General features: G+C 38.6%; 1 protein-coding gene across 1 annotated transcript in view; it reads left to right on the forward strand.

Annotated features, from left to right (window-relative positions):
* LOC107563793 (BMS1 ribosome biogenesis factor) overlaps positions 1 to 25,121 on the forward strand; it is a 32,223-nt gene extending 7,102 nt beyond the window's left edge. The window contains exons 8-23 of the mRNA XM_016248748.1: positions 3,450 to 3,643; positions 3,877 to 4,016; positions 4,171 to 4,733; positions 6,069 to 6,170; positions 6,587 to 6,741; positions 6,861 to 6,942; positions 7,365 to 7,444; positions 7,530 to 7,739; positions 8,164 to 8,352; positions 8,535 to 8,715; positions 9,782 to 9,840; positions 9,978 to 10,100; positions 10,240 to 10,387; positions 16,748 to 16,923; positions 17,015 to 17,176; positions 24,630 to 25,121. Coding sequence (XP_016104234.1) covers positions 3,450 to 3,643; positions 3,877 to 4,016; positions 4,171 to 4,733; positions 6,069 to 6,170; positions 6,587 to 6,741; positions 6,861 to 6,942; positions 7,365 to 7,444; positions 7,530 to 7,739; positions 8,164 to 8,352; positions 8,535 to 8,715; positions 9,782 to 9,840; positions 9,978 to 10,100; positions 10,240 to 10,387; positions 16,748 to 16,923; positions 17,015 to 17,176; positions 24,630 to 24,857 — 2,792 coding nt within the window. The 3' untranslated portion in view covers positions 24,858 to 25,121. The remainder of the gene's footprint in view (positions 1 to 3,449; positions 3,644 to 3,876; positions 4,017 to 4,170; positions 4,734 to 6,068; positions 6,171 to 6,586; positions 6,742 to 6,860; positions 6,943 to 7,364; positions 7,445 to 7,529; positions 7,740 to 8,163; positions 8,353 to 8,534; positions 8,716 to 9,781; positions 9,841 to 9,977; positions 10,101 to 10,239; positions 10,388 to 16,747; positions 16,924 to 17,014; positions 17,177 to 24,629) is intronic.
* Positions 25,122 to 25,134: the final 13 nt, after the last annotated feature.

A 25,134-nucleotide genomic window follows, 5' to 3' on the forward strand; every position in this document is an offset into this window, starting at 1 on the left:
TGATGTACAGCACCGGCCGTTCCTCCCCCTCTATCTCCTGGGACAGGACCGCACCCAGCCCCCTGTCCGACGCGTCAGTCTGCAACAAAAAAGGGAGAGAGAAGTCAGGGGAGTGCAGGAGCGGCCCGCCACACAGAGCAGCCTTTACCTGGGTGAAAGCCTGCTGGCACTGCTCCGTCCACTGGACCGGGTCTGGGGCTTCCTTTTTAGTGAGGTCAGTCAGCGGGCTGGTGAGGTCCGAATACTTAGGTACAAACCTCCTATAATATCCCGCCAGCCCCAGGAACTGCCTCACCTCCTTTTTGGTCTTAGGTCTCAGACAGGTCGCAACTGCTGCCGTCTTATCAAGTTGGGGATGCACCTGCCCGTGAGCCAAGTGGAAGCCCAGATACCGTACCTCATCTCAGCGATCTCAGGACCGCCCGCAGATGCTGCATATGCCGCTGCCAGTCATTGCTATAGATGATAATGTCATCCAAATATGAAAGCCGTCTTTTCTTTGGATATTGGTGATAAGGGGATCTGCCAATATCCCTTCGTTAAATCCAGTGTCGAGTAAAATCGAGCAGCACCCAGCTGATCAAGCAATTCGTCAACCCACGCCATTGGATACGCGTCGAACTTCGACACGGCATTCACCTTGCGATAATCCACACAGAACCGGACTGAGCCGTCCGTTTTAGGCACTAAAACTATCGGGCTCGCCCAATCACTGTTGGATTCCTCTATTACTCCCATATCTAGCATGGCCTCTAATTCAGTCTGAACTACTTTTTTTTTTGTAACCACCACCCCCGGCTCAGTCTCAATGTGGTGCTGGATGAGGTCTGTGTGACCAGGCGAGAACACATCTGCAAACTCTGCTTGCACCTTGGCCACGTCAGTGAGTTGGGAGGGCGAGAGGTGATCTCCTCCTGGGGCCAGAGCAAGAGATTGGCTTTTGGTGTTCACTTCTGGCCCGAGATCTTCCTCTCCGCTCACCGCCAACATCACTGACTCCGCCTCGCTCCATTTTTTAAGGAGATTGAGATGGTAAATCTGATGTGCTCCGCTCCTGTCTGAGCGCACTACCTCATAATTGAGATCTCCAACTCGCCGTGTGACCTCAAAGGTTCCTTGCCACTTGGCGAGTAATTTGGAACTAGAAGTTGGGAACAATACGAGTACTTTCTCTCCCGGTGCAAATTCGCGTAATCTGGTTCCCCTGTTGTACAACCGGCTTTTCTGCCCTGAGCCTGCAACAAATTCTCCATAGAGAGCCGCCCCAAAGAGCGGAGTTTTGTTCTCCGGTCCAGTACGTGCAGATCGTTCTAATGGCCCGATGAGGTCCATGCCAATTCTTTCAAAGGGGACCTGCATAAGAGGGAGAGGGCACAATGGTGCTTTTGGGGAGGCCGGTGGGTTCACCAGCTGACATTCACGACAAGACACGCACCACTTGAGCATGTTCTCATGAATGCCCGGCCAGAAAAATCGGGTCATTAGATGATTCAGTGTCGCTGTTTGGCCCAAATGCCCGGCCATCGGATTACAGTGAGCCGCCTGGAAAAGCATTTCCCGACGGCTTTTTGGTACCAACAATTGGGTTGTATCTTGTTTTGACTGAGTGTCTTGGGTCACTCTATACAACCGGTCTTTTATAATAGCAAAATAGGGATAGGAGAGCGGTCGAGCCGGTTGGAGAAGCTGCCCGTCGATGGAACGGACCTGTTCAAAAGCATTTTGGTGCTTTTGGGGAGGCCGGTGGGTTCACCAGCTGACATTCACGACAAGACACGCACCACTTGAGCATGTTCTCATGAATGCCCGGCCAGAAAAATCGGGTCATTAGATGATTCAGTGTCGCTGTTTGGCCCAAATGCCCGGCCATCGGATTACAGTGAGCCGCCTGGAAAAGCATTTCCCGACGGCTTTTTGGTACCAACAATTGGGTTGTATCTTGTTTTGACTGAGTGTCTTGGGTCACTCTATACAACCGGTCTTTTATAATAGGGATAGTAGAGCAGTCGAGCCGGTTGGAGAAGCTGCCCATCGATGGAACGGACCTGTTCAAAAGCATTTTTGAGCGTTTCGTCCTGGGACTGCTCCAGGGGAAAATCATCGCACGTTGTGAGGGTTCTCCTCTCAACAGCGCTCCCTTCCCCTGTCTCAGTCCCCCTTGGTCCCGGCTCAGCTTCTCCCACCTGTGCGACCGCCCCCCTCTCCTGCTCTCTTTCCTCCCAAGAGACACCCGCACATAAATGCCCCAATAACGCCTTAAAACCTGGCCAATTTGTTCCCAAAATTAGCTAATGTCTGGGGTGCGGGATAACTGCCACCTCTACTCTATGCTTTTGTCCCCGAAATTGAATAGCCACCGACATTAAGGGGTAGTCCACCACATCCCCGTGCATGCACCGAACCTTAACCATGCGGCTCCTATCCAATTCCTCCAGCTGAATCAGGCTGAGATGCATTGAGGATTGGTTGCATCCCGAATCCACCAAAGTCTGATATGTACCCCCCTTAATACTCACGGGTATCTGGTACAGGCCAGCTTGATCGGGGGCAGCCTGCGGGGCATCCGGGACCCGGGTCAGTGTCCCCACCGCCATCCCTGGACACCGATCGATAAAATGACCTGGGTCCCCGCAACGCCAGCAGGCCGGCCCAGGCCTCCCCGCTGCCCTAGTAGCGGGGAGTGGGTCAAGGAATTGGTGTGGAGAGAGCGGCAGAACGGGAGCTGCCGCCGGGCTACTGCTTGCCGGATGAACCTCCCAGTCAATCCAGCTCTGGAACAGCTCGCGGTCTTCCTGCTGGGCTTGGATGAGGTCATGGAATGATGGTCTGATGGTGCTCCTGGTGAAGACCTGCGAGCGACTGGATGACCTCCGCAAATGGCGATCCTGACGGGGACTGCATGCCGGCATCTGCGTTCTTCTTCCTTCCCGGGTTTCGGCACCAGTGTAATATAGTTCAAGAGGGAGGAAGGAAGAAGATGGGGTCGGCGGACTGGGACGCGAGTGTTTATTCAAGTCTCTCAGTAAATACAACAGAACAAGGCGCTCACTGCGCATTCAAACTCTGTCAATAACTCAGAATATAGCTCTATATATGCTTTGCTCTAGTAGCCCGGTTTCCCGGGTGGCTCGCGTTCCCAGTCAGTCTCTCTCTGCCCTCCATGCTCCAGGTGGCCCCTTTTATCTGGTCTCTCCACACCAATTACTGAAACAAGACACAGGTGATTATCATTTGCGCTTGACCTACTTACGCACGCTCGTCTCCTGCCTCTCTCTCCCGGTGCAGACCTCTCTGAACCACGCCCCCTCGCCACAAGTGTATTTGCAGCTTTGGTGAGCATATGAGACTTCAGTAACTTTTGAACATTAGTGTATTTATTTTGCTGCGCTAACTACGCATGATTATATTGCTTAGAACTACTGTTCATTGCGATATAACTCCCTCTATAGGTGTGGGCGACTTCTCTGTGGCGGATGTTAGCTTCCTCCCGGACCCCTGCCCTCTACCGGAGGTGATTAAGAAGAGAGCGCTGAATGTTAAGGAACGGTTATTGTACGCCCCCATGGCCGGCGTAGGGGGATTGGTGTATGATAAGGACGCCGTCTACATCGATATGCCCAGTGGACATGCCAGCCACCAGCAGGTCAGATTTCAGTCTCAGCACGTCCTCCCCATGACTGCATTACCTACAGTAGATTTAATACCAGATGCAATAATGTCTGCAGTTTACAGGGCAGTCACAGCTTATTACACCAAGTAATAACACTTTTTACACTCGATTTTGTTCCATCAGTGAATATGACCTTGAGGTTTAAAGACGATTTGTGATCTGATGGATATTAAGTGTTTTAATGGTGTGAGAAATGTCTGTCCCAGGAGGAGGTGCGGCCCACCACTGAACTCGTTCAGTCTCTTATTGGAACACAAGCCACTTTGGATGCAAAAATGGCTGCCAGCAAAGTGTCACTGTTCACAGGAACTGCTGCACTGACACCAGAGGAGGTGCAGGAAAATGAGTAAGTTTTGCTAAACAGCTCTGATTATATTGTTGTAATGTATTCAAGGATTGCCCCAGTACCTGAGCACCCAGAAATTACATCAGAGATTGATAACAAAAACACATTTGGCTGTTTACTTATGCACTTGTTTGTTCTCTGTATTAATCGTCAGGAAGCAGAACCCTATGGAAAGCCGGGAATGGGATGAGAGAGCACAGAGAGAGAGGAGGAGAGCTGTTTTTGCTGATGAAGATGAAGATGACGATGGTGAGCAAGAGAGCGATGAAGAGGAGGATGAGGAAGAAGAGGACGAAGAGGATGAGGATGAAGAGGGGGTGACAACACTAAAAAAGCATGATAAGAAAGCAGCTGAGACAGCAGCTCCTCCTGTGAAGAAACAGAAGTTTGAGGAGATGTCCATGGAGATGCCTGCCTTTGCTGATAGTGATGATGAGCTGGAAAAGATTGAAGGAGAGGAAACTGAAGAAGATGAAAGTGAAGAGGAGGAGGAGGAGGGTGATGAAGAAAAGGAGGAAATGGAAAAAGGGGAGCCTGCAAAAAGAAGCTCGGGTCCAGATTCTGGTCTCTGCTCAGAGGAGGATGATGAGGATGAAGAAGACGATTCTGATATGGATGAAGATGGAGATGGGACTGTAAAATCAAAGATGTCCTCCAAGCATCCAGAGGAAGAAAAGATAGACACAGATGATGCCGAGATGGGTTATGAAACTGCAGGTACTTTTTCTTTGATTCACAAGTTCTGAATGTTCAGCTCAGAAGTTGAAAACAGACATAATTTAGTGCCTACTTTTATTAATATTGTTATATGTATTTTATATGTAAAATTGTTTCCTATCCTTTAAATGATCCCATAAGCTGCATTTTTCTTCATACTAATTTTTAGAGGTCGACCGATGTATCGGTTTTGCCGATTAATCGGCACCGATAGTTGATTGCTGGAACTATCGGTTATCGACAAAAATACATGCCGATAGTTTTCCGGGTTGCTTCCATTGCTGGAGCGGCTGAGAAGGGTCTGCTGTCATTACACAGTGCGAGAGCGGCCTCTAGCGGTAGAAATCACTGACAGCATGTGCTATTTGTTTAGACATGTGATACTGCACGCTGAACAGAGCGGGAGACTTCAGAAAATAATGCCGTGCCATTCACATAGTTTTCCATTAAATTACATTATATTGGTCTCGAATCGTTGTTAATGTACATAATGAATTGTGTATTGTGCATTTTCAGCAAAACGTTTGTCTTTCTGTGGCTCTAATAAAGTCTGTGTGCTTCATTTATAGAGCTATAATATAGGTCGCGCTTTCTCTTTCCGTTTGCTCCGTTTTTTAAACACCGAACTTCAAACTCATCCATGCCAAATTGTTCATTCTTGAAGTAAACTTGTGTCCGTTTGGTGATTAAATAAACTTTTTTAGACTGCTGCTCGAGTTGAACCCGACGCGTCCGGAGTGTGTGTGATACCGGTGAGTTCTCCTAGACTCAGCGCTGCGCTTTTATTTTGATTAGATAATCATCAAGTGTTCAAGAATAGAAGCAGTTAAAGTGTGAGAGTATACATACAATATCCATATGTATATCATTTTAATGCTATAGCCTTTGTGTATATATTTAAAGATGTGCATCTTTAAGCATGACAGTTGAATGAAATGAAATGGTAACACTTTAAAATAAGAGTCCATTTGTAGCATTAAGATTAATGAAGGCTGTCTAAGTATTGTTCCTTGTTAGAGTGCGTTAATTTCAACATTTACTATTACTATTTTTTATTTTATTTTTTACTACTAGTATGATTCAGTACTGTTTTTGTTAATAAAGCACTATTTTAGTTTTTGTTCAGTATCAATTTGAAAACTATCGGTTAATTAATCGGTATCGGCCAGTGTGGTTCAACCTAGCTATCAGTATCGGCAAAATCCACTATCCGTCGACCTCTACTAATTTTCCCCAGGCTCTCCTTAGTGCTCTTTTATTCTTATAGAATTTTACTGTTCTGAAAGCCCCTTCTGAATATGTTGAATGTGTTTTGTGTGTGTGTTTATATTGAAGGAGCACTACGGTGGAAGGAGGATTTGGCCCAGAAAGCAACAAAGGCATATTTAAGACATCAGCTTGCAGCCCCAAACCTGCGCAAGCTAGTGTACGGCACAGGTGAGTCTCTGAACCTCTAGTTCATTCCAAAATTCAAATCTTATTTACTCACTTTCATGCCATTCCAACCTGTATGCTGTTATTTCTTTAGTGAAAACAAAACAAAAATTTTTGAAGACTCTTCAGTCAGCCCTTTTCCATTTAATGAATATTCATAGTGATGTCTGCCAAGCTGGGTTAAAAAACACTGTAAAATCAGTTCACATGACCTGTGTGCTGTATATCGAGTCTTCTGAATCTGAAGCTATATTTTATTTATTTACTACATTTTTTATTTAATACTTATTTATTATTTACACAAGGAGGGAATAGGGATGCTATATATAAGGACTGACTTATTAAATGTATTCATTGGAAAAAAAAATAAGGCACATAAATCTGGGCTATAATGTATCTGCTATATGTATTTTTGTCAGTGACGGGGGATGAAGAGGAGGATTCGAATGATGAAGAAGAGTTGGGCGGTTTATTTAAAGTCAGTCGGCCAGAGAAGAGTAAGAAAGTACGAGCGGATGCGATGGACTGCTCTCGCTTTCAGCCAGACAACAGCCATGACTGGGATCAGGAGGAGGTGAGATGCAGTATAAAAACACACTTGCATATACATGTACATGTATTAGCATAATGCTTATAAATATGCCATTTGTTGTCTATGTCCTTTGCATTTTCTTGCCAACTGTGTGTTTTCAGATGCTAGCCTCTATCAGGGACTGTTTTGTGACTGGAAAATGGGAGGAGGATAAAGATGCTGCAACACTGCTTAAAGAAGATGGTAAGAAAACTAAATGTACCAGACGTATTCAGCAGCCGTTGTAGGTGTTACCCAGTACCGGTACTCTGGTAATTAGTCAGTATTAATAAAATAAATTTAACAATCCTGGATTTCTTCAATATGTATTAATTTGTCTTAAGTGATAAACAGGACAAAATTTCAGATTTAAAAAAGATAGAAAGAATGAAAACCTCTTACTGTTCTTAACTGGATACATTTAGTACCTTCTTGATCATTTTAGTGAGCCCTGTAGAATTTTTTATATTAATGTATTGAACTTTTGAGTGTAATGAAGTGTGTTCAGTAGCATATTATTGTTTTTGCCCATGTTAGATTTGGTTTAAAGACTGGCTGGATATTGACCACTGAAATTGTGGTTCATCTGTATTATATAATGTATTTCCTCCCTTTTGCCTTTCTAGATGAACTCTATGGAGATTTTGAAGATATGGAAACAGGACAGGTTCACAAAGCAAAGACTGGGAATAAAGACCAAGCTGAGGTATAAAAATAGTTTTTCTAGCATTTACATCTGACAAAATTTTGTGGTGCTTTTTTATTTATTACTTATTGTTGTTTAAACACAGGGAGGGAATGATGATGAAATAAATGGTGGTGGTGATGATGATGATGAAGAGGAGGAGGCTCCCCAAGTGAAACTTGACGATGATGAAGTTCAAAAGAACAAACGTTTGGAGAAGAAGAGGCGGCTGAAGGAGAGGTTCGATGCACAATATGATGATGGTGATGCCACATACTTTGATGACCTGAAGGAGGAGATGCAGAAACAGGCTGAGGTCAGAGGTCAAAGTTGAGACATGATCAGCCTCCTTGTAGAGGAGAGCAAGAATATGTGTAAAGCTTTGTTTTTTCCCCCCTGTACTAACTCAAATTAGCCTAAAGCATTCAATTTTAAATTAATCTATTTATATTTATATATCTAATTAGATGTAAGTAATGTTACAGTCCTGTATGCATTTATTTTGTTTCTGTGAAATACAAAAGAAGATATTTTGTAAAATGTCCTAGTGTTTTGTCCATACAGTGATGTTTTTTTTTTTTTTAACCCCAGTGACTTTCATTGTATGGTCAAAAACAGCTGAAATGTTTTTCAAAATATCTTCTTTTACTTGTTTCACACAAGCCACACAGGTTTGGAACGAAATGAGGGTGAATAAATAATAACATAATTTTAATTTCATGCTGATTGTTTTTCTGTAGATGAACAGGCAAGAGTTCGAAGATGTAGATGATGAAATTCGTGTTCAATATGAGGGCTTCAGGCCAGGCATGTATGTTCGTGTGGAGATCCCTGCTTTACCTTGTGAGTTTGTCACCAACTTTGACCCCCACTATCCCATCATCCTTGGTGGACTGGGGCCCAGTGAGGGCAATGTTGGCTACTTGCAGGTAAGTCTGAAGGGATTTATTTGACTTATTCGTATCGGACAATTGCATATTTTACAACTTCTAGTGTAGTTGATAACCTTGTGAATAAAGTGAAGGGCACCTGCTTTAATGCCAAACCAAATGCCATTACAAGGCTGGACTGGGTAAAACATTCAGGTCCTTTCTTTATCTCCTCTGCACAGATGCGTCTGAAGAAACACCGCTGGCACAATCGTATCTTGAAAACCCGTGACCCTCTCATCCTGTCTTTGGGCTGGAGGCGCTTTCAGACCATGCCCCTCTACTACATCGAGGACCATAACGGACGTCACCGCCTACTCAAATACACACCTGAACACATGCACTGCGGTGCCACCATCTGGGGTGAGAGACAAACCTTACACACCTCTCTGGTATTTAACTTTGCATGCTCATCTTCCCTATTTTTACATTCAGATTGCATTTGCAGCCATCTAATTAAAGCTCAGTTAAAGTTAATATTTAAAACACTGATATAAATGTAATAACAATGTGTAATGTAATCTTTAGTAAATCTAAAAATGAATGTCCATTTTCATACTGTACAAAATGTTGTGATGTCTAAAATTCACTTGCATTTAAATCGGGTTTTTTTAAACTTAAATCTTTAATATTTTATATATATCTTTATTTTCTGTTTAATTAAACATAGTATATAATTTTGTTTATTTATGGATTACTTTACATTAATGTAATTACTGGCTTATTGGAATTTTAATCGTGATGCATCTGTAATAATACTTCTTTTGTTTTGAGGGGGCAAATCTATGCCATAAATTTATTTTCTGTTTAATTATAAGTTGTACAGAATTTTTTAATTTTTCCTTTATTGATTATTGGCCATGAAAATAATTATCAACTTATGGGCATTTTAATATTGGTGCATCCATAATAATAAAAAAATATATATTTTTTGTCTTTGGCAACTCCATGCCATAAATTTTCAATTTAATTATAAACTGTATAGACTTTTAATATTATCCATACATGGATTATTGGTCATGAAAAGAATTATTGACTTAGGAGCATTTAAATATTGGTGTGTTTGTAATAATAATAGTTAATAATAAAAACTAATAACTAATAATAAAAATAACAGTTTTTATGTCATATAGGAGCCCAAACAAAACATATAGGAGTTTCAATATTGGTGCATCCATAATGGTACTTCTTTTTTGTCTATGGCAACTTCATGCCATATTCTTTATGTAGGTCAAACATCTAAAACAACGTGAATCATTTAGCAGCATCAAAACACAGAAATGAACAATGTGCAAATACTTGAGCAGTTCGGCACAAGCTTGCTGACTGTCAGTTTATTCGATTATTTGTGAAGTTCTACTGTGTTTCTCAGTTCTCTTTCTTGTCATCTCATGCACACTCCACTCTTTCTTTTTCTACTCTTGTACAGGGCCTATAACACCCCAGGGTACAGGCTTCCTGGCTGTGCAGACGGTCGGAGGTATCAAGGTAAGACACCAGCATATGATGAGAGCACAGGAGTAGCCTGGGTCACAGCTTCAGTCCGAGTCCCCTGTCCGACAACCACAGCCAGATGAAAGGCTTCTCTTTTTTTCTTGGACTCATCCTATCTTATTTCCCCTCAGGCCAGTTTCCGCATCGCAGCCACAGGAGTGGTTCTGGACCTGGACAAATCAGTTACAATTGTGAAGAAGCTCAAACTGATTGGATATCCTTATAAAATCTTTAAGAACACCTGCTTTATCCAGGTAGGGAGTCCTGCAAAATCAGGAGCGTAACAGCACAGCACACCAGGGAACTATAGAAATATACACTTCGTGCTCTTTCTGCATAATTGGACCCTCTCATCTTTGGTTATACATTTATTATTTTTTTTCCAACTCCAAGGGTATGTTTAACACTGTCTTGGAGGTTGCAAAGTTTGAGGGTGCGTCCATCCGCACAGTCAGTGGCATTAAAGGGCAGATAAAGAAAGCCTTGCGGACCCCGCTGGGCGCCTTCAGAGCCACGTTTGAGGACAGACTACTGATGAGTGGTGAGTCAGACTTGTTTTTCTATTTATAAATATTTTTGTTGCTGCAGTTTTTACCACAGTATTTATTTATTAGAATTTTATATAATGAGCTCAGTGGGAGTTCAGTGTGCTTTATTTATCAGAAAACTCTGCAAATGTAATGACGCCCAAGAATCTCTGTTGTACATAAACAACCACCTTGTTAAAATGGAGGGGTATTATTGCTGATTATACTCCTCTCTGGAGAGACAGGCATGTGGAAAATCTTGCAGTGAGGCAGTTTGCGTATTTGAGGCTTATTAGGTCTGCATCTTTTATTAAATGATGATTGTTTATATTAGGGCTGCAAAATTAATCTGAATAATAAATCGGAATCATGTTATTGGCTTGTGCAGTTATGAAGCCGCAAAAGGCTGTTAATTAATCAAAATATGAGTATGCTTTAACTGTGTTTCAAAGTGAAGGTGCATCACTGTGCTTTCTGTATTATGCTACAAATAGCTTTATCCAAGCACAAGCAAAACACTCACGTTTTGCATAATTTCAAACATTTTGGTAACTACAAATTATTATACAAATCCAATTTCACTGCATTTGCAATGAAACAGAAATGTTTTTCTTTAGTTTCCTACAAAGGATGTATAGTTTTTGTTTACTACTACTACTACTAATACTCATTAACAGTCATAAGAACAGTTTATTATAATAACAACAGTTTCTTCTTCTTATTTTTTATTATCAATAGTAACAATACTAATTTAGCATTATACTAAAATAATATAATATACCTTTCTGTACACTCTCGTTCAAAAGTCTGTAAGATTTTTAAAAATGTTTTTTATCACCAAGGCTGCATTTATTTGATGATAAATACAGTAAAATTGTAATACTTTTACTTTTAGTCATTTAGCAGACGCTTTTATCCAAAGCGACTTACAAATAAGAAAAAGTAATTAAAACTAAAAGCTAAAACTCTATAAATACTATATATATATACACACATTTAAGAAAATAAAATAAATAAAATAAAAATGACAAATGCATACAACAACATTTCAAAACTAAAACATTTAAATGAAAACTAAAAAAAATAAAGCTAAAAACAATTCAAAAATATTAAAAGAACAAAAGGTATGAGTATAATAATGATTCTAACATAACACTAAGCCAAACACCAACAAGCTTGGCCCCCACTAAATTTGGAATCATATCACACCAAACAATTTTGGGTGAAATGTGCAGTTTGTCCTGTAAACTATGCATATAAAAAAATAAAAACATCACCAGCAGCAGATCTGCGTTCGCTGGCTGGCACAGAGCCAGAGACACGCATGTTTTTAAAGCACTGCGCATTATAACCAATCCCATACTACTATGTTGAGTTTATAAATACAAAGACCAATCAGAGGCGTTCAGATGAGTCACCGCTGAAACACGCTGTTTCGTCACTGCGCGCGCTGGCTGACTGAAATCTCTGGCTAATAATCTCATCAGAAACAACAAAGTGAAGATGTACGAATGTAAGTAAGATATTAATTTTACAGTGTGAACAGCTTTAGAGATTATTATGGGAGTTTTTGAGAGTGCTTGAATTCGCTGGACTGAAGTGAAAATGTTCTTTGATAGTGTAAACGTACTTTGCTCTCTTTTTGTACAATGAAAGTGTTATAGGCTAACTTAATTAGTAACTTACTATGTTTTTATTAACTTCACATTAAATACAAAGTCAGTTGTATTAAATATATTTAATAGTATGGCTCTATATCTGGTACTTAAGTAAACCAATTTTTATGCAAAGTTAATAGATTAATACTATTAGCCTACTTTACTGGAGAACTAACATAATCTATAAAGGTGCAAAATGCATTTACTTGCACATATTTGAGAATCGAGATATTTCATGATATATTTTGGGAATATTAAAAAAAAAAAAAACCCTGCTGAATAAAACATGGTTACAGTGGGGAAAAAAGTATTTAGTCAGCCACCAATTGTGCAAGTTCTCCCACTTAAAAAGATGAGAGAGGCCTGTAATTTTCATCATAGGTATACCTCAACTATGAGAGACAAAATGAGGGGAAAAAATCCAGAAAATCACATTGTAGGATTTTTAAAGAATTTATTTGCAAATTATGGTGGAAAATAAGTATTTGGTCAATAACAAAATTTCATCTCAATACTTTGTTATATACCCTTTGTTGGCAATGACAGAGGTCAAACGTTTGCTGTAAGTCTTCACAAGGTTTTCACACACTGTTGCTGGTATTTTGGCCCATTCCTCCATCCAGATCTCCTCTAGAGCAGTAATGTTTTGGGACTGTCGCTGGGCAACACGGATTTTCAACTCCCGCCAAAGATTTTCTATGGGGTTGAGATCGGGAGACTGGCTAGGCCACTCCAGGACCTTCAAATTCTTCTCATTTTGTCTCTCGTAGTTGAGGTATACCTATGATGAAAATTACAGGCCTCTCTCATCTTTTTAAGTGGGAGAACTTGCACAATTGGTGGCTGACTAAATACCTTTTTTCCCCACTGTATATGTAATGGTTTTACTTGTCCCAAAACACACTACAGAAAACCATTTTTAATGGTTAAAAATTGATTGTTTGTAATGTTATTTGTTGTGGAAATCATTACAATTTTCTGTGATGGTTTTATTGTTTGTTTGTTTTTTCAGGAGAGACATAAGCCTATATCTGTTTGTGGCTGCTGTGTGTCATATGACATATTTTAGTTGACATTGTTATAGATTACGTCTAGATTGCAGCGATACATTACATGGTGAAAAATTACTGAATTAATAATAGGCTACTTAAAGTAGTTTAAGATTAATTTTAAAATCGTGCCCCCTAAAAGCACAAGTGGCCCCTGTCTGGCCCCCCCAGTTACTGTGGTCTAGAACCGCCCCTGCTCTCCTCCAGCCATCAGCACTGCGCCGTGTGACGCTCCGTTCATTATTCCGCTCTATCAATGTGCATTCTGGTCATTTACCGCTCATGCTCACCGGAAAAGCCAAGTCCGCTCAAATAACGCGCCGACAAGAAATTTCTATGTAGTATACTTGTTCCTGTTTGCAGTACTGGGCAACGCTGGTAAAATCTCGTTCACTGATCTGCTCCCCGCTATGCTCTGCTGTTAATAATAGCTTTGCCAGAGTTTTTATATTTTTATAAATGTTTACTTGACATTTCTTTACACAAAACCATAATTTCTATTCATTTCCCACTGATTTACACGATCATATCTCTATGAATGAATGAATGGCAGGCGGGCGTTTTCCTTTACCACACACAAACACACACTGAAGCGGGCGTGACGCTCGTGGTGATTTCAGCGTCTGCCGTCTCAATGAGGACATGAACTGCTCTGAGAGTAACTTCATGAGCGTTTCACCATTTCATTTGAGTAAAACTATCATCATGTACACACAGAAATGTAAAGGTATTCACGGCAGAATGTACATACTGGTACTACTACTACTCAAATTATGAAAACTTTATTTTTTAAGGAATGATCACACAACATTTCTTCCATGTTTTCATTTTAATAGTAAACCCCCTTTGTTTGCCAAAAAGTTTAATTTTCAATAATTTAAAGATAAATTATATTTTATGCCTTCATTTTATAACCAGATACACAACACAGAATTTCTGAGGACAAAGAAAACATTTCATAAGGCTATTTTAAGAATAAATAACAATAAAACATTAGGTGAGAGAAAATAAAACATAACTTTATAATTGTCATTTTCCTTAATCATAGCTATAAGTATTATAACACCTAAAATATGTTGCTTGTAAAAAGTGTTTGTTTTAGCCACTTGAAGGGTGGGTACATTGTGTGTACATGATCAGGATGGTACCAGCGCCGCCGCATTTTGAGAAAGGAAAAACCCTGTTTGCAGGACTATACATTATTTGGATAATTAGTCAAAAACAACAACAGTTATGGCTAATTCTGTTTGCAATATTATTGCAAAAATAATATTTTCTGTCCAATTTTCTTTCAATAAATGTGTGGTTATTTTATTGGCTTGTGTTTTTTAAATTCTGTGTCATTAAAATTTAGTTAAATTAAAAAGTCGTACAAAATTACTTTATATTATTTAATAAAATAAATAATTGTTACAAAGCATGTTCGGTTTCGATTTTCGACCAAGCACATCCAGAATTCTCTGTTTCGGCCCAGAATTTTCATTTCGGTGCATCCCTAGCATTTACGGTAACTACATACAGAGAGAGCACTGTGTTTGCAACCACATGCTGCTTTATAGGATTACACACACACACACACCAGTATGCAGAGAGACATTTAAGAGGGTTTATTCTCCAAATAACTTGAAATTCATGTTGCTGAAAAATGTGTTAAAGGGGTCATATGATGCGATTTCATTTTTTTCTTTCTCTTTGGAGTGTTACAAGCTCTTCGTGCATAAAGAAGATCTGTAAAGTTGCAAAGACTAAAGTCTCAAATCCAAAGAGATATTCTTTATAAAAGTTAAGAGTCAGCCACACCTACCTAAAACGGCTTGTTCGAACACGCCCCCACATATCTACCTCACTATGTGGGAAGATTTGCATAACGCCTCCCAAATCATGCAAAGAAAGAAGGCGTAACTTTTATTCTCGCTGTAGTATTGTTGCCGCTGCTGCCATGTCCTGAAGATGCTGTGTTTTTCGGCTTTCGCTCACGCTAGGCCGTTGTGTTTTTCTTTGTGAAAGCGAAACTACTTTGTTTGGTCTTCCAAAAGAGGATGATATCCGCTTCGTCATGCCTAAAGCTGATCTGTGCTGGTCGCTGAGAGAATACTTCAACTTAGTGCTGTGGATCGCCGGCACATTTTATGGAGGACTGTTTACTGATCCTGTGAGAGTAGCGTTTGACTAAAATGCCGGCAGTTCTGACTCACGTAAGTACGTTTTCTTTTATCATTTGCCACTGATGATTCAAACGCGAGTTTTGGGCAGTGTGGAGTAGCACTTATTGTTTGTCATTTCTCTGATCACAAATGCAGACAGGGTTTTATGTTTACGTGGCACGATGCAATGCAACACGTAAAAAGACAGTACAAGTCATTATAATCAGTAATTATGTCCCTACTGGATGCAACAAATGCCTCGTTTGTAATGGGTTTTAATGTTTTTGTGTCGTCGCTCCAGCCAGACAGAAGGCGGGGCATAGAGGAGAAACAATAATGTACAGTATATGGAAAATAATGGGTTTTATTAACTTTAAACCACATAAACACATTTCTTTACACCAAATAATGTTCTTTTTAGCAGCATCATATGACCCCTTTAATAAATGTTGTGTGTATGGACTCTTGTTTTTGTTCCACGTTAGTTTCCTGCACAGTAATTTTTGCCTCTTACAAAAGCCACAAAGCCTTCTAAGAAGACAGTAAAGGCTTATGTCATGCCTGAGCTGTAGTTAGGCTGAAACTTGAAAGTTAAGTTGCACAATGTTTAGGTTTTATTATAATTTTTTTATTACTATTATTCAGATTTATGTCTTAGTTTTTGGTTGTACTATTTACCTTTTTTAAAGTACTTTGAAATTGATTTTTATATATTTGTATTTGCATTTTGAATGTAATATGGCAATTAAATGCACTAAATGGGTTTAGTTTTCACAGTTATTAATATATGCAATTTCAGCAATAAAAATGTTCATTTATCTAAAAAGGAAACAAATTGCTTGTTCATTTTAAGAGACCTGTCTTATTTTCTCTTGTATATTTAGTATTGCTCTTTAATAAAGAAAAAAATCTTCTTATCCAATTACTCGATTAATCGATGGAATTTTCAGTAGAATACTCGATTACTAAAATATTTGATAGCTTCAGCCCTAATATTGTGTAATATCACAATAATATTGTGAAATATAATTACATGTGAATATAACTGTTTTATATTTTGTTATATTTTAATTTATTCCTTTGATGGCAAAACTGAATTTTCAGCATTCATGACTCCAGTTAAACAGTTGTGCTGCTTAATATGATTGTGGAAACCTTGATACATATTTTTCAGGAATATTTGATTAAATAGAAAGTTCAAAAGAACAGCATTTATTCTGAATAGAAATCTTTTGTCACATTATGAAAGTCTTTAATGTCACTTTTGATCAAATTAATGCATCCTTGCTCAATAAGGTTATCCAGGTAGGGAGAAAAAAAATAGGGAAATGAGGAAAAAGTGGACCAGAAATCCTGTTTGGAGTTTAGGAAACTTTATACTGTTTTTGGTTATTTTAACTAATTGCACCAGCAATTTAAGATGTTAAATCCTTATCACATTTGCAATTCAAATAACAAACACAATATTTTTTTTAAACTTTTTTTTTTGCAGCCCTAAATTTTAAATGAATGTGTCTCTGTAGATATTGTGTTCCTGCGTTCCTGGTATCCGGCCTCGGTTCCTCAGCTGTATAATCCAGTGACATCTCTACTGATGCCGGTTGGACAGAAGGACACATGGGCAGGTATGAGGACCCTTGGACAGCTTAAACACGACCTGGGTATCCGCAACAAACCGAACCAGGATTCACTGTACAAGGTAAGCCCTCTTACAGAAAAGTTGAGTCACCAGTTACATGTTGTTTACTGTTGTCCTTTTCATCGTCCACTCTGTCTTTGAATCCCTGCAGCCGGTTGTGAGGCAAGTTCGACACTTCAACCCCCTCCACGTCCCCAAAGAGCTGCAAAAGGCCCTCCCCTTCAAGAACAAACCCAAACAGATGCAGGCCAAAGGCAAAACCCCACGGGACCTGCAGAGACCGGCTGTCGTACGAGAGCCCCATGAGAAAAAGGTGAGTCCATCTCTGTTTTATATATGTCGTCATGCCTTTGTAACTCCAGTGAGCTTTTTTACTGTCATTACACAAAGACGGTTTTAATATTCACTATTAGTCTAAAGTTAATCCACCAAGGAAGCCTCCAGAGTGCGAAATATGTTTCTTTAATCTGTGTTCCTGGCAAATACCAAGACGGCTTGCTGGACAATTTCTTTACCAATCCCCTTTGAAATCCTCCTGTCTGAAAGATGACACAGGGGGCTAAATTTTTAATCAGTTTCTTCTCCCACACTTTGTTCCAAGATGTGCTAGGCATTGACACGAGAAAGTAATAAAGAGTTTTTAATCATAATCGCCATTTAATCAGCAAGACTTTTTTTAATCATTCCTTTAGAGGTCGGTGTATTCATTCTTACAACTAAAAGGTTTTATTCAGTTACAAAACAGTAATTACTTGGACAAGTTGCTCAAAGGATCGCAAGGTTAAGAGCCCATAACTCTCCCATTCTTTGGTCAATCTCACACTCTATTGGATCTTCTGTCTTTTTGTGAGGATCCTAGTTTATTATCCAGCAAAGAAATAGTTGATCCAAAAAAATAAATAAAACAAAAACAAGTTTTTCATACAATGTTATGACATCAAGAAAGCTTTTTATGTAGAAAAAAATGTAGAAGAGAAAAATATCAAGACAAAGAAGTATTTATGTATATAGTATTATTGTATACAACTTTTAATTATGTATAACTGTGTGTGAGATTTTCTGGATTTTCTTTTCTCATTTTGTCTCTCATAGTTGAGGTATACCTATGATGAAAATTACAGGCCTCTCTCATCTTTTTAAGTGGGAGAACTTGCACAATTGGTGGCTGACTAAATACTTTTTTGCCCCACTGTATAAACATTACTTTAAAAACTATTCTAAAATTGTAATCTATCATTGAAGTAAAACAATGGACAGTGTGGGGAAAATCTCATTATGAAATAGTTTTCTCCCATAATGCCTGATGAGTTTGGAGAACACCTGGCGAGAGATCAGAGACCATTCCTTCAAACAGAATCTCTCCAGATCCTTCAGATTCCCTCGTCCATGCTGGTGCTTCTTCTCTTCAGTTCACTCCACTCATTTTCTATTGGATTCAGGTCAGGGAACTGGGATGGCCATAGCAGAAGCTTCATTTTGTGTTTAGTGACACATTGTGATGTTTGTTTTGGATCACGGTCCTGATGGAAGATCCAACCACGGCCCATTATAAGATTTCTAACAGAGGCAGTCAAGTTTAGATTTTTTTTTTTATCTGTTGGTATTTGATAGAATCCATGATGCCATGTATCTTATCAAGATATCCAGGACCTCCGGCAGAAAAATAGGTCCATAACACTAAATATCCAGCTGTATATTTAACCGTGGGCATGGGGTTCTTTTTATCCCTGTTTGCACCAAACCCATCTGGTGGGTTTGCTGCCAACAAGCTCTTTTTTTTTTTTTTTGTTTCATCTGACCATAGAAGCCAGTTCAGTTTGAACTTCCAGTTGTGTCTGACAACTGAATATGCTGTAGTTTTTTTATGGATGAGTGAGGAGGATTTTTCTTGAAAAATCGTCGCAGTGAAGGAATTTCCCTTGCGGTAATTTTGAGTGGCTCAAAAAAATCTCAGAGATTTTGCTTTCCTTGGACATGACTATATTTTAACAAATATATATGACTTGGCCTGAAGGACAGACGCAAGTAATCGCACTCGCATTCGCTGTCTGTTTAGGCTTGTTAAGTGGAAATCTACGGAGCATGGTACACATTGTTATCATTACTAACTTAGTTATGATATATTTAGTACACATGCACAAAGTGTAAAACGAGAAGGGCATAACCTCACGAAAAAAGAAAACACGCAAAAATTGCGGTTGTTGCATTCCTCTGAGGTTTGCTCGTCAATAGCACGGTATTGCTATATTGCGTTATCGCGACAGCCCTACATGTGGTGATGTAGGGGCTGTTTGATTTTTTTTTTTAAGGCTTTCTTGACCCCAAGACTCAACTAATCTCTGCAATTCTCCAGCTGTGTTCCTTATAGAGTCTTTGGCCTCTCAAACGCTCCTCCTCACCATGCATTAGGATGATATAGACACACGTCCTCTTCCAGGCAGATTTGTAACATCTTTAGTTGATTGGAACTTCTTAATTATTGCCCTGATGGTGGAAATGGGGATGTTCAATGCTTTAGCTATTTTCTTACAGCCACTTTCTGTTTTGTGAAGCTCAACATACCCTGGACCACAAAACCAGTCATAAGGGTCAATTTCTCGAAATTGAGATTTATACATCATCTGAAAGCTGAATAAATAAGCTTTCTATTGATGTATGGTTTGTTAGGATAGGATAGAATATTGTTAGGATATTTGGCCGAGATACAACTATTTAAATATCTGGAATCTGAGGGTGCAAAAAAATCTAAATACTGAGAAAATCGCCTTTAAAGTTGTCCAAATGAAGTTCTTAGCAATGCATATTACTAATCAAAAATTAAGTTTTGATATATTTACAGTAGGAAATTTACAAAATATCTTAATGGAAAATTATCTTTACTTAATATTCTAATGATTTTTGGCATAAAAGAAAAAAGATAATTTTGACCCATACAATTTTTTTTGGCTATTGCTACAAATATACCCCAGCGACTTAAGACTGCTTTTGTGGTCCAGGGTCACATATTGTTTGGGTTTACTCCTTATTAGGGGTGTGACGAGATCTCGTGGTACGAGATCTGACTGGTGACGATATTCTTGCAAGACCTTTCAGATATATTTGCATTACACTGGCTCCTTCACCAGTGGTGGTATGTAAGATATTTTATGTTCACAACAGGCAAGTGGCCGCATGAATAACGGGAAAATAGTTTTTATCCAGTCATAAAAATAGAATTCACAGTTTAACGCGAAATGTCACGGAATTTGTCAAATTTGGAATGAATTAATCAGAAGTAGGTCATTACACTTAAATCAAATCACGATATGGACTAGTGTCTGTAAATATTAAGCCGCAAAAGTCGATTTAAATATGAATCATGCATGTTCTGCCTGTTTCTGTTAATAACCAGACGTGCTGTTTCATTTACTACACACACATTGAAGCCGCCTGACCCTCGCGGTGGTTTCAGCGTCTGCCGTCTCACTAAATGAGGACGTAAACACATGAACAACATCTCCAGAACTGCTCTGAGAGTCACTTCATGAGGATTTTAGCGTTTGATTTGAGTAAAACTAGGGTCATATCACATACACAGAACTATAAATGTATTCACGACAACCCGTCAAATAGGGATGCAACGATTATAGATTTTGTTGGTACGATTATTGTCAGAGGAATAATCACGGTTTTACGATTATGACGATTATTATGCATTTATTAATTTCCCAACATTACTAATGTATAAAATCACATGAACACTCTTTAGATATTAAAGTGTTATTTATTGCTGGCTTTTGAAACCGAAATAACACCGTAACCAACAATACAGCAAAAAATAATAATAAACAAAAGTCAATCTCTCCCATTGGAATTAAAAAAAGGTGACCTCTGCTCCGTAAACATCCATGACAGTATTTCTCTTTTGAAAATAACAAATGGAAATAGATCACTAAAGTATTTAATGTTTTCAGTTTGTACATTCTTTACATTTCTTTTGGACCTGGGGTAGAGAATTTGGATTTTGAGTGGCTCAAAAAAATCTCAGAGATTTTGCTTTCCTTGGACATGACTATATTTTAACAAATATATATGACTTGGCCTGAAGGACAGACGCAAGTAATCGCACTCGCATTCGCTGTCTGTTTAGGCTTGTTAAGTGGAAATCTACGGAGCATGGTACACATTGTTATCATTACTAACTTAGTTATGATATATTTAGTACACATGCACAAAGTGTAAAACGAGAAGGGCATAACCTCACGAAAAAAGAAAACACGCAAAAATTGCGGTTGTTGCATTCCTCTGAGGTTTGCTCGTCAATAGCACGGTATTGCTATATTGCGTTATCGCGACAGCCCTACATGTGGTGATGTAGGGGCTGTTTGATTTTTTTTTTTAAGGCTTTCTTGACCCCAAGACTCAACTAATCTCTGCAATTCTCCAGCTGTGTTCCTTATAGAGTCTTTGGCCTCTCAAACGCTCCTCCTCACCATGCATTAGGATGATATAGACACACGTCCTCTTCCAGGCAGATTTGTAACATCTTTAGTTGATTGGAACTTCTTAATTATTGCCCTGATGGTGGAAATGGGGATGTTCAATGCTTTAGCTATTTTCTTACAGCCACTTTCTGTTTTGTGAAGCTCAACATACCCTGGACCACAAAACCAGTCATAAGGGTCAATTTCTCGAAATTGAGATTTATACATCATCTGAAAGCTGAATAAATAAGCTTTCTATTGATGTATGGTTTGTTAGGATAGGATAGAATATTGTTAGGATATTTGGCCGAGATACAACTATTTAAATATCTGGAATCTGAGGGTGCAAAAAAATCTAAATACTGAGAAAATCGCCTTTAAAGTTGTCCAAATGAAGTTCTTAGCAATGCATATTACTAATCAAAAATTAAGTTTTGATATATTTACAGTAGGAAATTTACAAAATATCTTAATGGAAAATTATCTTTACTTAATATTCTAATGATTTTTGGCATAAAAGAAAAAAGATAATTTTGACCCATACAATTTTTTTTGGCTATTGCTACAAATATACCCCAGCGACTTAAGACTGCTTTTGTGGTCCAGGGTCACATATTGTTTGGGTTTACTCCTTATTAGGGGTGTGACGAGATCTCGTGGTACGAGATCTGACTGGTGACGATATTCTTGCAAGACCTTTCAGATATATTTGCATTACACTGGCTCCTTCACCAGTGGTGGTATGTAAGATATTTTATGTTCACAACAGGCAAGTGGCCGCATGAATAACGGGAAAATAGTTTTTATCCAGTCATAAAAATAGAATTCACAGTTTAACGCGAAATGTCACGGAATTTGTCAAATTTGGAATGAATTAATCAGAAGTAGGTCATTACACTTAAATCAAATCACGATATGGACTAGTGTCTGTAAATATTAAGCCGCAAAAGTCGATTTAAATATGAATCATGCATGTTCTGCCTGTTTCTGTTAATAACCAGACGTGCTGTTTCATTTACTACACACACATTGAAGCCGCCTGACCCTCGCGGTGGTTTCAGCGTCTGCCGTCTCACTAAATGAGGACGTAAACACATGAACAACATCTCCAGAACTGCTCTGAGAGTCACTTCATGAGGATTTTAGCGTTTGATTTGAGTAAAACTAGGGTCATATCACATACACAGAACTATAAATGTATTCACGACAACCCGTCAAATAGGGATGCAACGATTATAGATTTTGTTGGTACGATTATTGTCAGAGGAATAATCACGGTTTTACGATTATGACGATTATTATGCATTTATTAATTTCCCAACATTACTAATGTATAAAATCACATGAACACTCTTTAGATATTAAAGTGTTATTTATTGCTGGCTTTTGAAACCGAAATAACACCGTAACCAACAATACAGCAAAAAATAATAATAAACAAAAGTCAATCTCTCCCATTGGAATTAAAAAAAGGTGACCTCTGCTCCGTAAACATCCATGACAGTATTTCTCTTTTGAAAATAACAAATGGAAATAGATCGCAAAAGTATTTAATGTTTTCAGTTTGTACATTCTTTACATTTCTTTTGGACCTGGGGTAGAGAATTTGGACACATGGTGAAAAAAAATATTGTTGGTTTTTACCTATGAATAATACTACAACAGGGATAGTAAATAACAACGTTAATGAAGTAGCCTATTATTAATATACGACTAATATTAACTTTATTTGTCCCACAGGGGAAACTGTTACTAATGATGGAAATAAACTGAAATATTGTAATCAACTGTCATCCATATGTATTAATTTTAATAATCTTTATAATAATTCATATGATTTTACATGTGGCCTGAGAAAATCATGCCTATTATTTTGGTTTGTGAGATCGGAGATCGCACTGCGCACGTCTACGAACATTCAGGAGGACACAAACTTCTTGAGAATGCTGCCCGTGACTTTTATTAATAAAATAGATTAATAGCCTTCTGGAGAGACGCACAGACGCAGGTAGGCTAATTCACACAGCGTGTCAGGTGGTTCTTGCCTTCACGTCATGCATTAAAATCGTTCAGTGTACAGCAATGTACAGCTAGGCCGTGCATTATCCCATATGTATTCGCTCTTTAGCAGCAGTTTTTTACAGCAATATTTAAATGACACCCTGGTCATTCTTGGTGTACCCAAAATGGTCCCACACTATCGACAGGCACTTCGCTGTTTGGTTCCTCTGTCACAGTTCATCTAATGCATGTAGTAGCTTCCGTGCCTCTGATAAGCACGTAATTTTAAGCTGGTGCACCGCTAGTGTAACTTTGTTTTCATTTTGCGCAAGCTGCAATAGTTCCGTTCCGTGTAACAGAAACACTCGGTTTAGGAACCTTTACGATTAATTAACCGTGACGTTTTAAAGCGCGGTTAATCGCGTAACCGGTTAATCGCTGCATCCCTACCGTCAAAATAAAAGTCCGTTTTGATTTGAAGACATTGTGCCTATAACTATTTTTCAGTAGAATGTACATAGCCTACTACTACTACTACTAAAACATTATTGTTTAAGGAATAATCACACAAAACATTTCTTCAATGTTTTAATTTGAGTAGTAAATCTCCTTTGTTTGCCAAAAAATATTGTTTGCTTAATTTTCAATAATTAAAAGATAAATTATAAATTTAATTGACGTTTTATGCCTTCATTTGATAACCAGAAAAATGTAAATACACAACACAGCATTTCTGAGGGGGGAAAAAAATCACAAGGCTACTTTAAGAAAAACAAAATGAATAAATTAAGTTGTTTTATCCATTCAAATAATTACACATGCTAAAACAGAATTTGGTAATAATAAAAAATATAAATAATATGGTGAGAAAAAATAAAACCCTAACCATGTTTAGGGCCCTAAACATGTAGTTTTTGTTAAACTTTTAATAAATTGATGTGAAAATGTATACGTTTCATGATTTTAATTAATTAGACATGCTTTTTAATTAATACAATTTAATTTAACTATTAAAAAAAAGATGAGAAAAATTAAAATGAATTCTTTGAATGAAAGATCAAAAAGATAAACAATGCATTATTTTGCAGTTCAAGTCTACTGAAAAAATGCAAGTCTGTGGTTAAAAAAAAAGTAAAACATTGATAGAAAAAAAGGAAAAACTTGGTTTAATATTTTGCTTTCTAATTTAGTGAAGATCATATATTGTTAAGTGATTTATTTTTAAGTTTCAAGGTGCTTTTGGAGACCACCCAGGGCTCATGTCTCGGCTAATAAATATGACCTTTCAACCTTTTCCACCAGGTGGCGGCATTGCTTGATGCTCTGAGCTCAGTCTACGCATACAAGAATAAGAAGGCGAGAGCAGAACAGCATGCCAAGCACAAAGAATTCCTGCAGCAGAAAGAGAAACAGGATGCAGAAAGGCAGAAGAGGCTGAAAGAAGAGAGAAAGAAGACCTACCGTGCAATGGGACAGAAAGAGAAGAAGAAACTCAAATCCAGCCTGAAGGGAGCATCCAAGAACAATTGAGTCTACCTCACACCTGATTCTGTTAATCTGTAAGTCCAGGACAATTGGATCAGTGTCTGTTAGGCTCTTAGTTGGACTGTTGCGCCATAATTCGATTCCCACACCGGCTGCTGTTTCTGAGCTGGCTCAAGAGTCGAGATGATGACACTGCAGCAGACCTTGAAGTTTTTTTTTTTGACCCTGGTTTTGCTGAAGTCTTTAGAAGATACAATCTCCCTAGAAACAAGAACAATAAAACTGCCTGGTTAACGTTTAGTGAATCTAAAATTATTTTCTA

This window comes from Sinocyclocheilus grahami, unplaced genomic scaffold, assembly GCF_001515645.1.
Source record: "Sinocyclocheilus grahami isolate Dianchi unplaced genomic scaffold, SAMN03320097.WGS_v1.1 scaffold889.1, whole genome shotgun sequence".
Taxonomy (NCBI): Eukaryota; Metazoa; Chordata; class Actinopteri; order Cypriniformes; family Cyprinidae; genus Sinocyclocheilus; species Sinocyclocheilus grahami.